The 15,429-nt window shown below is 38.9% G+C and overlaps 1 protein-coding gene across 1 annotated transcript in view; it reads left to right on the top strand.

The window, feature by feature from the left end:
• Stxbp4 (syntaxin binding protein 4) overlaps positions 1-15,429 on the top strand; it is a 166,100-nt gene that overhangs the window by 24,437 nt on the left and 126,234 nt on the right. The window contains exons 5-8 of the mRNA XM_005350526.3: positions 5,866-5,972; positions 6,140-6,359; positions 7,238-7,316; positions 15,204-15,301. Coding sequence (XP_005350583.1) covers positions 5,866-5,972; positions 6,140-6,359; positions 7,238-7,316; positions 15,204-15,301 — 504 coding nt within the window. The remainder of the gene's footprint in view (positions 1-5,865; positions 5,973-6,139; positions 6,360-7,237; positions 7,317-15,203; positions 15,302-15,429) is intronic.

Raw genomic sequence — 15,429 nt, 5'->3', positions numbered from 1 at the left:
GTGTGTGTGTGTGTGTGTATGTGTGCGTGTGCTCACGCATATGCATTTTTTCTTTGTGTTTATCATATGTTTGCAGTACTTATGGATGCCAAAAGAGGGCATCAGATCTTCTGTAGCAGAATTGTGTTAGCTCTACGAACTCTAGGCAGCCAGTACTGAGAACAAATGCACCAGGTTCTGAATAAGGAAATATGAGAATCTGAAGCTCCTTTCCATACCCGTAGCTAGTCCCTGGTAGTTTAGAGTACTCAAAGAACATTCCTAAACCTGTTGACTCAACATCCGCTTCATCTTTATATTCAGCTTTCTAATTTCCTGATGAAAATCTTCACTTAGCTGTCCTAGATGTGTCTCAGAAGCAACATTTCTGAGGTACAATGGCACAAGCCATGACACTTATCTCAGACTTTCTTCTCATTTCTTAAGTAATAGCCTCTTCTCAACCACTTTTCAAAACTCCTTTCCATTCATTTTCTTCTTCGCATATCATAGCATGTATTTTAATTTATTTTAGCACATACTATTGACCTTTTTGCTCTTTTTTGAGCCAATTAGTCATTCTCTCCCCCTTTCTCTCCCCCCCCCCCGTGTCTGTGTGTCTGTGTGGTGTGTGTGTACGTACAGGTACATGTATGTGTACATGAAAGTGTAGATCAGCAGTCAACACCAGTGTCACTATGTTATCTTTTGAGACGGGGTTTCTTACCGACCCTAGAACTGGTTGATGAAGTTAGACTGGCTAGCCAGTTGGCTCTGAGTATCCGCTTCTCTCTCCCTTGCCCGCACTGGAGTTGCATGCATTTTCTTTGTGGGTGCTGGGAGTCTGTACTTGGGTTCTTCTGCTTGCATAACAGGCAGTCTTTTGACTGAACAGTCTCTCTAAGCTCTCTCTTTAGTCTGGCATTGGTTTTTATTGGAATTTTTGGTAGCTTTATCTGCTCTTAATGCACCTTGCCTATGTCCCTTCCCACCAAACTCCCTTAACTAGTAATAGTAACCTACAGGCCTCTGTGTAGACTCCCTTCTGCCTTCAGCTCTCTTTCTCCATTTCTCCACTTACAAGCTTGTATTCCCTGTTTCTTACAGAGCCAACCCTTCCTTATCTCTGCGTAGGTATATTGTTCCGTTAAGCTGGGAACGGCACCTCCTTCCATTCTACTGTTCCAGATATCAGTTTAAAGAACACTTGGCAGAGGACTTGTTTCCTGTCCTCCAGTGTACCTGCAGATAAGGCCAGGTTTTATCATTCCTGTGTGTGTGTCTAGTGCTTGTTCCCATGTTTCATGTCACCTAACTCAGGTTGTAATGGACCATCCGTCTCCCTGATCATCTTACTAGGCTGAACCACTGCCTAGTCAATGGCAGGGACTGCCGTCTGGCTTCTTTACAGTGACTGCCTCGGGGTGATTCACTCAGATATTAATGAATGGATGTTGCCATGATCTGTCACGTTTCTGTCTGTGTGTCTCCTTTTTTGCCCAGTATATCAGATGATGGATAATAATTTTGAAAGTTTTGAATGTTTTCTTTCTTTCGTTTATGATAAGATAAAGGAGAAAGCTTCTGCAAATATGAAGTAACATTTCATATTTCATCTAACCGATCCTAAGACATGTTTAACATACATATATAAACTCTATACATAATAAACGTATATGTAGCTATGCGGTATGCCTGTTTGCCTGTAAGGGTCTATTTACTCTCCTAGCTCTGACTTTCCACTGCCTCTCACAACAGTGCCATGGTGTATTTGGCCGTCAATATTCTTTCTCTCTCCATAAAGAAAGAAAATCCCTTGGAGTTATTGCCATCTTAGCTTTGATAAATTGAGGACTTTTTGTCAACCTTGTAAGTAAAGACAAAGGTCCCATTGACATAGGCATCTACAGTTAATCATGGCTCACAAAGCCTGGAAGGCCATCTTTCACTTCAGAGGAGGAGATGCTGAGCACATGGCTGACCTCTACCCAAAGCCTCTGGATACACAAGAAGGCAAGGCTTGTGGAAGACAGAAACCATCCCATTGGTGAACAGCGAGGAAGCAGCAGCCAGGACAGGTCACCTTGCAGCATCACTCTCCTCCTTGCTGCTGTCGTTTCCATTGTTACACAACTGCATTAACTTCCTCAGGCCAGTTCCCGGACCTCATTCGCTTGTTGTTGACCCATCAGATTCCTTTGCACTGTGCTCAGGAACCACATGGTAGCAGGGTCTGGTCAACCAAGGGACAAGTGGGACTCATCTGAGAGCTCTATCAATATTAATATGTTATAATTTGGGAAGGGTGGAAGTAAATGAAGTCGGATAGTCAGTATAAAGTAGGTGCTATGACAGAGGTAAGTAAGTGTGAGTTTTGTTCAGGAAAGATGGTGTTTAGCCTGCTTGTGATGTGAGAGCGTTCATCCTGTGGAGGAAAGGGAGCAGATGGGAGCATTCTCGATGGAAGTGGCCATGTGTAAAATCACTGAACTATGTAGATGACAGCTGGTGTGAGGAGCGCTCTCTGAGAAGAGGAGGAGGAACTTTTACGCTGAGATAGGTGTAAGGTGAAGCTGGAACCGTAGTTAGTTTCCAACAGGCTCCGGAAGTTAAGGGGTTTCAAGTTTTTCCTAGCTGTGGGCTCTATCTCAAGAGCAGCGTAACTGAACTCCTGAAGATGAACCATAGCTAACCTGGGACAGATTCACCTTATTGACCACCTACAGTGCGTTTTGCCTGGATTCTTTGATTTTTACACTAGGGTTGTATTGTAGGGACTTGCACCAACTTTTTTGCTAGGGAAATGAGTAGAGAGTTTCAGAGACATTAAGCAACTTTCTTACCTGTACAGTAGTCACTGCAGTTCAAAGAAGGCTACATCTAGTTCATAGCTTGGGGAAGAAACTCAAAGACTCACAGAAGCACCATTTCCTTTCTGAAGAGTGAATTAATTCTGTCAGAATCATGCTCAGTAGATGGCTTCTGATAATGCAATAATATGTTATTTTAAAACTTTATAATATAATCATAATTGAAGTGAACAGTGACAGCTGTTTACAACAGAAGAACTTAAGTGACCAGGAGCGCAGTATTATTTTGACATGTACATTACCATCAAATGAGAGAGTGTTCAAACTGAAGCTCAATGTTTAGACATGCCTGGCATTTTGGCTGCCATGTGGCACAGCTGCTCCATAAGCCGTGAGTGGTAGAGACTTCGGCCTTCCCTCAAGTCGTATCTGCACATATATTGCATGTAGTCTACCTGGGGCAGAATCCACTCTCTTAGGATGCCAGACTTTTACAAAAGTGACTTTGTTAGTCACATGCTCTGACTTTTAAACAGGTTCAGAAATTCATCTGATCGGCGGATATTTCATTATCAGAGGCAAAATCAAGCACTAACTGCTGCAAAGACGTGTTCAAAAGTGGAAATATGTATACATACTAGAAGCCTGTGACCAGAGCCCTTCTTTCCTCCTTCTAGTACAGTCTGCGAGGTGTCCCTTTAACACATACGGGTTTGGGATCTGTATAGCGGGAGAAGAGAGTGCAGGAGGCTGCAGGTCAGTCTAAACCCTTTCTCCCATCTGGGCTTTTTTAGCCTTTTCCTCTGTATCCCACGGTGCTTCTCTGTAACAGACGTTAACATAGGAGTTAGCTCCAGATGTCTGTACTTTAGTTTCTGGTTCCAGGCGAAAGGATGTGCTCTCCCATCCCCTTTTCTCATTGTTAACAAAGATCTAGCTAGTAATTGCAGAGCTCACATTCAAATCCAGATCTCTCTGAGTGCTCACCTCCATGCTGTTCCCTCTCAGGTATGAGGTTCATGCTGGCATGCCGACCGGCTTGATCATTTGTGTTACGGGTATTGTACAGGCAGCCACATTTGCTGTGAGCTCATGGATGTAATGGTCTCGTCATGTTCCATGGATACTGTTTCGCTCCAGTTCTCTCTGACCTCTGGTTCTTAGAACATTTCTACCTCATCTTCAGCCATGTCCCTGAGCTGTCCATGAGGGGAATGGTATAGCTGTCCCAGTTGTGGCTGAGCACTCTACTAGCTCAGGTTAGATTTTCAGTCGAGGATCTTGAATTTGTAGAGATTGTTCCAACACTATCAAAAGTAAAAACCAACCTTTTTAAACCTTGTGTGGTAGTCAGCCTTCCATTACTACACTAGATCCCTGAGCTAGCCAACCGATGGTCTGTTTGGATTCATACACTCACATGGTTCAGTCCCGGTTTGATTGGCCCATTGCTTTTGGCATAAGACAACATATTCTGGCAGGATGTGATGGCGTGAAAATGCTCAACTCAGGTCCAGGAGACCAAAGAGAAGAAACAGCATCTCATAATCCTCTTTGGGGGCTGTCCTCCGTGCTTCCAGTGCCTCCCAGTCACCCACCTCCCAAAGTTTCAGCTGCTTCCAGTAACGCCAAGCCATGAACCAGTCTTCTAGCAAACAAGACTTTGGAGGATACTCAGAATTTAATCCTTTGTTCTTTCTATAGTACCGGAAATAATACTTTCTGTGTTTGTACTAATGGAAAAAGAGTACTACCTTAGAATTTGTTAAAGAACAGAACTTTCCTTCTCAGTTGAACTAAAAGAAAGAAAAACAACACACACACACAAACAAACAAAAAAATCAAGTGATTAAGATGCTGGCCCAGCAACCACATCAGTCTAGTAAATTGATAATGCTGGGGCTTACGTACTTGAGGTAGTTATGCACAGAGCCAGGGCTTAACAGAGACAGCCAGTTAAATCAGCGTGACGTGCACAGCCTAGTGGCCTGGCCACATCTAGGAAAGATGATGCTCGAAGGAGAGAGAGCACGAGCAAGGAACTCAGGACCGCGAGGGGTGCACCCACACACTGAGACAATGGGGATGTTCTATCAGGAACTCACCAAGGCCAGCTGGCCCGGGTCTGAAAAGCCTGGGATAAAACCAGTCAAAAAAAAAAAAAAAAACAAAAACGGTCTCACTGAACATAGCAGACAATGAGGACTACTGAGAACTCAAGAACAATGCCAATGGGTTTTTGATCCTACTGCATGTACTGGCTTTGTGGGAGCCTAGGCTGTTTGGATGCTCACCTTACTAGACCTGGATGGAGGTGGGTGGTCCTTGGACTTCCCACAGGGCAGGGAATCCTGATTGCTCTTTGGGCTGACGAGGGAGGGGGACTTGATTGGGGGAGGGGGAGGGAAATGGGAGGCCGTGGCCGGGAGGAGGCAGAAATCTTTAATAAATAAATAACAACAAAAAAAGATGATGCTCGATTATTAACTGAGATTTGGATAGTATCAATATAGTTATGTTTCTTAACCTCATTTTTAAAATATCAGTGTATTTGTGCTTGTATGGACATTTTGTGTGTGTGTGTGAATGTATATGCATGCATGTTTGTATTATATGTGTATATGTGTGTGTGTGTGTGTAGGTAGGTACATACTGTATGTTCATGTATCTTCACATCTCCATTAACCAGAGGAAAGATGCAAGAATGTTCATTCTAGGGTGGATGAGTGTCCTGTTCTGAAATACTCAATGTACAGTGAGTGCTGGCTCACGTTATCAGTCAGAATCTTATCAGACTCATAGTGCTAAGCTTTGAGAACAAGTGTCTTCCTGGAATACAGGCCTGTTTCCTACAGTAGGCACATTCGTTAGCATGAGGGCTGTTGAATAAACCACACAATTTTACTTATGTATAGTCCTTAACCAGGCATTAATAAAACATTTTGCTATTGGAGGTCTCCATTTTTTTCACTCTGTGTTTATATTATTCATAAAAATTAATTACTTTTGTTATACTAATTTTATTAAAATGATTTTAATCTTTTTTCATAATTTTCTTTTTGACTTTTTTTTTTAGGATGGACGTTTGAAACCAGGAGATCAACTTGTCTCAGTAAACAAGGAATCTATGATTGGTGTATCATTTGAAGAAGCAAAAAGCATAATTACCAGAGCCAAGTTGAGGTAACAATTTTATCCATATGATAGGATGAGTCATTTAGCATATACATCAAAAGATGGTGATTGAGAATACTGTAAAGAAAGGTTTTTTACTCTACTAGAAGCAGTATCTTTGAATTTGCTTGATTGTGTTTGTTGCATATCCACAAAGTGATTTCTTTTCATCGTAGGTCAGAATCTCCTTGGCAGATAGCATTTATCAGACAAAAATCTTACAGTGGCCATCCAGGAAATGTTTGCTGTCCATCCCCATTACAAGCTTCAGAAGACTGTGGCCCTCAAAACTCAGCATTCAATCTTCTTTCCCCTCCCCCCGAAGCACTAGTCCCAAAGACTTCATCCACTCCGAAGACTCAGAACCCCATTTTACCTTCTTTTAAAGAAATTCAGGTACTCTTAAATTTCAGCTTAATATTCAGTCCATAAAGCGTTTATGTTTTTTTATGTTGATTTAGTCAACACAGAATTGTAATTTCATTAATAATGCTTATTAATAAGTTAGTATTTCCTTGAAAGACTTTTTCCCTTCTTAGGTTTTTATGATGCAAAAACATAGATTTTTTTTAAGACAATGTATCCTTTCTTTAAAAAATTAATAAAGCATCAACATACAACTAGACAGCACTTCTGCCTAACTGTGTAGGTACTCGGGGGGGGGGGGGGAACGTTTGTGTGTGTGTGTGTTCAGTCCCTAGTTTCTTCCATACGAACTGAGGTTAATCCAGACTATCTTATCTATAGTGTTTCTCTCACCCTCACATGTGTGTCCTATGAAATAGTTCACCTTACTTATTTGATTTCTATAAAATAGAGAATTTTTCTATCCAAATTAATATAATTGCTTTCAATCTGCTACATTGTCCTATTAAATCACAATTCTAAAGTAGACTTTAGATTCTTTAAATTTGTGTTCAGAGTAAAATAAAACAAGAAACAGATATACTTTGCGTCAATAGGCTAAGTTTTGCTCCAGGTATATGGTGATCAGAGAGCCTGGTTTCTGTGAGCCCTTAGATGCATCTTTTGAAAGGCAAGGGACACGGCATTCTGTTCTGTTATCTTAGACACTGCATAGATAAAATCATTACTACTTTCAACTCTGAAATGCTTTCTTTGAAGATAAACATACCAAATATTAGGAGCTTCATACTTTTTGTAATATTGCTTTGATCTCTTTAAACCTTCTATTAATGTTAATATGAGCATCTAGTTTAGTTTTTGACCTACTTTAGAAAATGAAACATCATCTCCCTCATTTTCTTTCATAGACAAAACATGGATACAATAAAACAGAACATACTCCAATTACTTCTTTGGACAACAGCCCTACAGATGCATCCAGTTCAGGTAAAGTCCCATTTAATTCCTGTAATTTTGTTCTTCAATTATCCTTTCTCAATGATGAATTCATAGTATGACTTTCAATAGACTTTAAAGAAGGGTATATTATGCTTTTCTTCCTTCAGTGAATAAAAGAGCGAAATGAATTATTTGGTGCTTCCTGTTAAATTTTTGTTTTCACTGGAAATTTATTTGAACATAGAGTTGAAATTTTTAGAAGTGCATTATAATAATTAATACTTTTTAAGAAGTACATTATAATAAATGTCTGTAAAGTTGCAATAGTTAGATTGTTATAATTAAATAATGAAAGGCTTCTATAGCCAATATGCAATTTATTGCCCTTTACTGAAGTACTCATGAGATATAACACTCCACCACTGAAAACACAATATAGATGGGACAGAACTGAAAAAATGCTTGGTTTTTTGTGTTTGTTTGTTTTGGAAGATACTGTGTGGATATAAATTAGAAACGACAGCAATACTGACTTTGATATTGTTTTGAATCACCCTAAAGTGACTTAGTGATATTTTAAAAATAAAATAAAATGAAAATTGTCTAAACTGCACATAGAAAAGGACTTTTATCAAACCATAAAGATCTTATTGTCTCAAATATCAAGAAAAATAATTCTTACACCAAAATTATCTCTTAAAATTAAAGAAGACAATTTATTAACTATATTTAATATAACTAAAAGGATAGTTACATGTTGCTAAATTATAATTCAAAGTGCAACCCACATGTATGTAAGGTGGAGACTGCTTGTTTGTTTCCTAGCTGCTCAGACTTAAAATAATCACACAGAAACTACCTTAATTAAAATACTGTTCGGCCTATTAGCTCAGGGTTTTTGTAACTTAACTCTTACATCTTAAATTTGCCCATTCCTATTATTCTGTGTAGCAACACAAGGTTGTGACTTACTGGATAAAGTTCCGGAGTCTGTTTCCTTTGGTAACTACATAGCATCTCTCTGACTCCTCTTTCTTTTCTCTGCTTGTAATTCCTGCCTTGCTCTTTTCTACCCTGCCATAGGCCCAAGCAGCTTCTTTATTCATTAACCAATACGCAGAAGAGCTTCCCATACCATTTCTCCTTTTCTGTCCAAATAAATTAAAAGGTTTTAATTTAACATAGTAAAATTACATATATAAAACAGGTATTAAGTAAGAATTACAGATACAGTTACAATATTTATATTTATTTTATCTTTTATCATAAGCAAGGAAAGCTATAATTATAACTATTTATCCTTTAACTCCACCAAAGAACCCAGAAGGTTAAAATATTACTTAAGTTAACAGGGAGTGCATTGTAAGCAACTTGTAAAACTCTAAAATTGACAGAGACATCTTTCTGCCTGGACAGTCACCCAAAGTCCTTATGTAATTTCAGGGCATCTATCTTCAGCCTACAGGCCCATAGTATCTGGCAGACTTTTTTATGAAGCAGGAAAATTTAAAGACAGTTCCACCTATATTGGCAGTTTGTCAGTCACTTTTTTCTGTCTCCTGCAGAATGTCTGGCAGACTCTTTCATGAAGCAGGAACCCAGAAGGACTGTCTCACCTTCTTTTGGCAAGTTCAGCAATCATTTTTCTGTGGTTCCTGCTTGTCCTGTTTATACAACATACCATCAAGCAGTCCAAAAAAGAGCAGTTTCTTGCCCAAATGGCTAACAAACTCCAAATGGCTTCAAACTTATGAGTTTGAAGTTATTGGTGCTGTCAGATGCAGATGTGTCTCATTGTCATGAAAAATCCTAAGTTCTTAAAACATTTTAAATGCCTTATTCTGTAGGTCTTTGAAAGACTTGAAGAATACCTACCCATCTGAAATATATCTCTGTTCATCTAGAAAACCTAACTAATATGACTATACTCTTCACTATTAAGGATGACTATCTATTCACTTGTATTTTTTAATTATACATCACATTTTTAAATGAGCTGCACAAATACAATATCTTAATCAAGAGCAGAAATATACATATAACAAAATTGACCTTAAATTTTTATCAATAAACCAAGATCCATACCAATGCAAAGTATTTATCTCTGTATCATATTCCCCTCTAAATGTAAACAAACATTTATAAACAGTATTTGGGAATTTGAGAGTAGTTTTTTTGTTTTTGTTGTGTAAAGTAGTTTTGGAGGTTTATGGAGGATTTTGGGGGTCTTGGTCCCTCAAACCACATTAGTCTGGAAAAAAATCCATAGGTTTTCATTCTCTGTGGAAACAATAGCAGAACCTCTTTTCCAAAGCTACACATTCTTAGACCCAAATTTCCCAGTCAAGATACCTTTAAAATATATATAATATATAAATAATATATATTATTATAGATATAGGTTTAGCTTAGCAGCCTGTACAATTCAATGTCTCCCTGTATAGAGAGACAATTCAATTAGTGGGCATGACTAAGACCAACACCGCAGCCCTGCCTGTTGGCTCCGCCTAGTCCAGCATGGCAGAGGCATGTTTATTGCCTGAGAGCCATGCAACCGCCCCAGCTACGGGGTCACAGTGGATCTCTGTCACTATTAAGCAATTTATAACATGCTGTTTACAGGTTCCATTTAAGTTGTAGGCCTCCTGAAAGAGCCAGAGCTGTTTGTACTGTTAGCACTAACCAGGATGCCCTCCCCTAAGAAGCCACACAGGCTTTGCTGCCAATGCTGAATCAGGAAGACCTCTCTTAAAGGAGCCGTGGTGGGCCCTGCTCACTGCCAGAAAACAGACCATCTGAAAAAAAAATGTGACTTCTAAGAAGCTGTGCTAAACTCCATTTTTTTTGTGTCTAGAATTTCTTTTCAAGTTCTCTCAGGTTTTATGTGGATGTAGCTGCCCCACATTGGGCACCAATTTGTAAGGCTCATTTGTTTCCCATTTCTCATTTGGGTCTTGTTGCCCAGACCCCAAATAATCACACAAAAACCGTATTAATTAAAACACTGCTCAGTCTGCTAGCTCAGGCTTTTTAACTCTTCATACCTTAAATTAGCCTATTCCTGTTATTCTGTGTACCACCACAAGGTTGTGGCTTACTGGGTAAAGTTCCAGCATCTATCTCTTTCGGCAACTACATGGCATCTCTCTGACTCTGCCTTCTTTTCTCCTCTCTCTCTCTCTCTCTCTGCTTGGAATTTCTGCCTTGCTCTTATTACCCTGTCATAGGCCCAAGCAGATTCTTTATTCATTAACCAATAAAAAGAACACATAACAAAAGGACTACCCACACCACATTATTAATTTTTAATGCCACTATTTTTGCTAAGAATTGCAAAATAAAGAGAACTAGTTTAGATTAAGTTACTACTACAACATGGACAAATTGTATAGCTTAGTAGAAGAACACATGCTTACCAGGCATGAACATTTGTATTCAATCCCCAGCACACAAAAAAAGAAAAACAGTCACCACGATACAGAGTTTCCGGGGATTTATGTTCTATTCAACATATGTTTCCTCTGATCGGGAGAAGTATCTTCCAGTGGGTTAGTAATTTTTAGCCAAAATTATATACCTTTTAATTACTAAGATTTAGTGATTCCTGGAAATACTATTAATTAGTATTTCTGTCATGTAATTAACATCCAGTCTCTTGATACACTGTTTTTATTTTAAATTGAGAATTCACCTGGAAAGAAGAGGATAGATGAATAAAGCAGATAATACAAGATGCTGGGTTGCTCAGAGTTGCTCCATGGTGAAAGTCAGGGCCCTTTATTCCTTGATTATATTGTAAATTATGTATCATATATGTAGTAAATTTCCAATTTTTAAAGTGACCAAGCTAATTAGTCCCTTTAGCCATTTGTTCAGTGTACGTTTGTTAAACGTTACCTAGTTAACAATAAGCACAGCACAGCAGGAATTCCAGAGAGATTTAGGATCTCTGTGAGTTACTTAATGTTACTGTAAAATAATTGATGAGGTTAATGTCCTCATCACTCAAATAAGAAAAAAAAACATTCAAATGTACATATATTTCTTCATAGATGTATACATGCACATGGATTTTTTATTGTACACAATAATGTAAAGACATTTACAAAGTAGACTAAGGAGAGAGTGAGCAAGCAGCTCCAATACAATCAGTAGAAATGGCCAGTGAACTGCACGTTGTACAGGAAAACACAGGAGCAGCCTGGGAGATCCTAAACCTTGATCCTGATTTCTTAGTTCCATGACCATTAGATGGTTGCAGTAAGGAGAAGTTACAGACTAAAGGTCACACATGTCAAGTGCTTAGCATTGTACTTGGTACATGGTATATTTTCAGAGGTATTTTTATTGTTAATCATATTGCAGAAACATAAGCTAACATGTAGCTCAGATAGCTCTCCAGAGAAAGAGCATGGTTTTAGAGCAGAAGTGAAGGCTTCTTCCTGGCAAGTCAATTTTATGTCCTTCCCTCTACCTCCAAAACCAGGCTACAGCAACGAGCTCATCATACCATGCAAAAAACAATTAAGACACCTCAGCTTATCAAAAATCAAGCATTATCCTCGTCTTAAAGGAAACAGGCAGAAGACGTTAATCTTAATTTAAGAATGTGTCATGAACAAAAGCATAGAGCTCAGATAAGTGAGGGGCCACAGACCCTAAGACACAGTGCTGATGAGAGCACAGATCTTTCCGTTGTAAAGTGAGATTTGTACCAATGGCTATAAGAAAATCTGTTTGAATTTGGAATAGGAATGTAGTTATTAAGAAATGTATTTAAGTAAGTCATTTATAAAATTAAAATATTAAAACATTAACAGACTTTTTCTAGTATAGAATTAGCATTAACTCAGATCCACGTGTACATTTCTGCATAAATACAATAGGCAATATTTACTGGGTGGGGTTTTACACAATTCAGGGAGGGAAAATTGTCTCAAGATAACTTGCATATGTTGTGGTTTCTCTGCATGTAAGTACATCAGCATAGAGTTCCCGTATTAGGCCCTTAACTATCATCTTCTAGACTCCTTCAGTCAGTTGGTATTCTCATTAGTTAGTTTTCTCATTAGTGGACCAAATACTTGACAGAGGCAACCAAAAGACAAGATTATTTGGGGTCACAGTTTCAGAGGGAAGATTCTGTCCATTATAGTGGGAAAGGCATGGCTAAGAGACCCCATGACTGTGGGAGCGTGAGGCAAAGCTCTGCACATGGTTACCGTCCCAGGCTGCAGAGAAAGCCAGATTCAGAAGTGAATATAAACCATTAAAGACACACATAGCCCTCCTGACTCCTCTCCACAAGCTAGGTCCCACAAAGCTTCTCTAACTTCCATAACCTCCCCACATAACCAACAGATAAGGACCAACTATTCAGATTTTGAGCCCACAGGGATCCTTCACATTCAAACCAATGCAGTATTTATTGTAAAAATGTGAACAAGTTTTAATATTAACCTCAACAAAAATAAACATAAGATAGCTCTTCTCTGTTTCCATCTCAGAATTATTTGCAAGTATAAAATTGGTTAGAATACTTAAGATCAGCATTATACATGAAGATAATTTAAGATTATCTGTCCATTATGTTAGCTCAAGAATTCAGAATTGTTCATTATGGCACTGAGTTGACTAATACACAGTTTCTGAGTGAAGTGCAGATAAACGAAGCCCTTCCTCAGGGAATAAGAAATGGCGCCATTAGGTGAGCAGTGGGACAAGGCTTAATTCCTTTGCACTCAGCCTTCTAAAACTCAAAACTGATGGGGAAAAATACCTTCTAAAGTTTTGTGTAACATTTAAAACTTAGTTTTACAGTGTTGGTCATACTCTTACAGAGCATTTCCTTTCTTCTCATCCAAAAAAGAACAGAAGTAGAGGGCCCCCAGAGAGGAGCAAATGGGAGGTTGAGACAGGGATAGAGTCAATGGACTTGAGGTCTGAGGGACATTATGCTTTAGACAACTCTGAGTTGTCAACACGCTCTGGTGTGCATGTGCCTCTTCAAGACTTAGCCTGGAAGTCAGTAGGGAGAGGAAGGTAGGCTGAAGAAATGAGCTCTTGCCAAGGCACGGTGCTTGTTGTGGAGCCAAGCCTTGGGGTAGTTTTGCATTATCTCCCTTTCCTCATTGCACAGTGTCTCTCCTCAGGTTTTGTAGTTGTTTCTGTGCCTTCACTGATTTTTGTCTTTACCGTCCTTCACAAATATCAGTTGGAGTCTTTCTACTTTGATGAAAACTGTGGAGTCCCTAGAGATAAAGACCACATAGCATTGTTGCTGCCGGGATGTACAACCTGGGTCAATTTTTTGGTTTGGTGTGGGGGGTGCCTAGGGGAAATTTGTTATTTCTGCCTCTTGCCATACCAGATTTTCAGTTAGCTGTAGGCAAACAGTCAAACTGTGTCTTGTGTATGTGGCTGTCATGTGTGTCCACTTTTCTCTCCTCTGCCCATTGCTTTACCTACTCAGTGACACTTTTACATACTTAACTTGAACAGAGTCTTTTAAGCCCAGTTAGACTTGGACTGAAACTATGGATAGGTTAGCATGAGTTGACTAGATGTTAGGGACCCTTAATTGTGGGTTAGGCATCAATTTGAAAACAGATCTCAAGATGCACCCTTAAAGTTGATAAACAGAGTTTCCTTCCATCTTTTTGCTCTTCCATGCCATTTCAGCCCATAGTAATCTTCTCTACCACACTGGCAGTTTGCTACATAGTTTCTTTTAATACTTCAAAATAGGGGTTTGATATTTTATTTTAACCTCATGGCCAGCAATTAGATGTCATGACAACAAAAGAATCTTTCTTGCTTTTAGCAGAATTGTAAAAATTCCGTCACACTAGAGTCAACCCTTCCCAAGGTTTAATTCCATTTGGAACTAAAAGTCAGTGACAATTTTTTTTATATCTACTCTTAACACCTATAAGCTATATTAAAGATTTTGCATAGAATGTTGAGGATGTGTTAAAGGTTTAGAGGAAGACTCTTTATTTTCATATGTGCTTCTTATGTTCTTAAGAAAGAGAATGCAAATCACTCTGTACTTAGAGACAGATGCTCTGAGAAATTAAAAAAAATTAAAACACTGCATAAAGATGTGACATTTCAAAAAGTTTTTTCTCTTCCTCTTGTTTCTATGTAGAACTAGTAAAATACCATTTAAGAGTGTATTTAGAACAGTGACAACTTAGATAGGAAGGATTGACATAAATTGTAGAAATTTGTCTTTAAAACTGTGGCATATTAAATCGTTCTCAAGGGCTGGCCTCTGGTGGCATCTAACTTTCCATTCTGGCAAACAGGAAAAAGAATATCTGCATAATTAAGCCGCATTGAAAACATGCAGGGAAATGGATGAGGAGAGCATTTTGTTTAACTCTGTAAAAGTCCACGTTTACTGCTAGAAACTCAGCCCTTCTGTAAAGTGGAACAGGATTTTTTTTTTAGCTCAGAAAGTTGCATGTCCACTTCATCCTCCAGTGCATAAGTGTTAGAAGTTGCACTTAGCGTTTTTCCAGACTACTTCCGCGGCGGTACTCTCTTTTCCAGTCAAGGAAATATCACGGTCTTTCTGACTCTAATATTATTTCCCTTGCTTGAACAGGGAGGCTTTTACCTTCCAGCTACCACGGCATTGAGGGGAGCATCATAATGGTTAGGACTCTGTCTTTAGGCTAATGTTTCCATGGGACTTCATAATGCAGAATTTACCATGCTGCATAGCATATCTTTTAACACTCAAGTAAAGCTGATTTATATGAAACATTCTAGACTTACAGGGGAAAAATTCATAAAAACAAAAGTAAGACCTGCCAACTGTTTAACCAGAATTATTTTTGAACAGCAGGAGCCCAGAACACAGCTTGTCAAATGAAAAGTTCCGTTCCTATTAGATCTCCAATTAATATGCACCCTGTTGTCTCCTAGATGTTGCTCCTGCCTGGACTGATGATGATTCTGGACCACAAGGAAAGAAGATTTCCTTAAATCCTTCTGTTCGCCTGAAGGCAGAGAAACTGGAAATGGTAAATCCCTTAAAATTTCATTTTCTTCACAAGACAGCAGGAAAGAGCTGCCTCATTCTTGGAGAGGAGAATGTTGTGGAGCCATTGGTTTCTTGAATTAGCTTATTCAATTAGAAGAGTGACAGCCT

Source organism: Microtus ochrogaster, chromosome 7, assembly GCF_000317375.1.
Source record: "Microtus ochrogaster isolate Prairie Vole_2 chromosome 7, MicOch1.0, whole genome shotgun sequence".
Taxonomy (NCBI): Eukaryota; Metazoa; Chordata; class Mammalia; order Rodentia; family Cricetidae; genus Microtus; species Microtus ochrogaster.
Note: the sequence above shows the minus strand (reverse complement) of the source record. Positions and strands in the feature narration are given on the sequence as shown.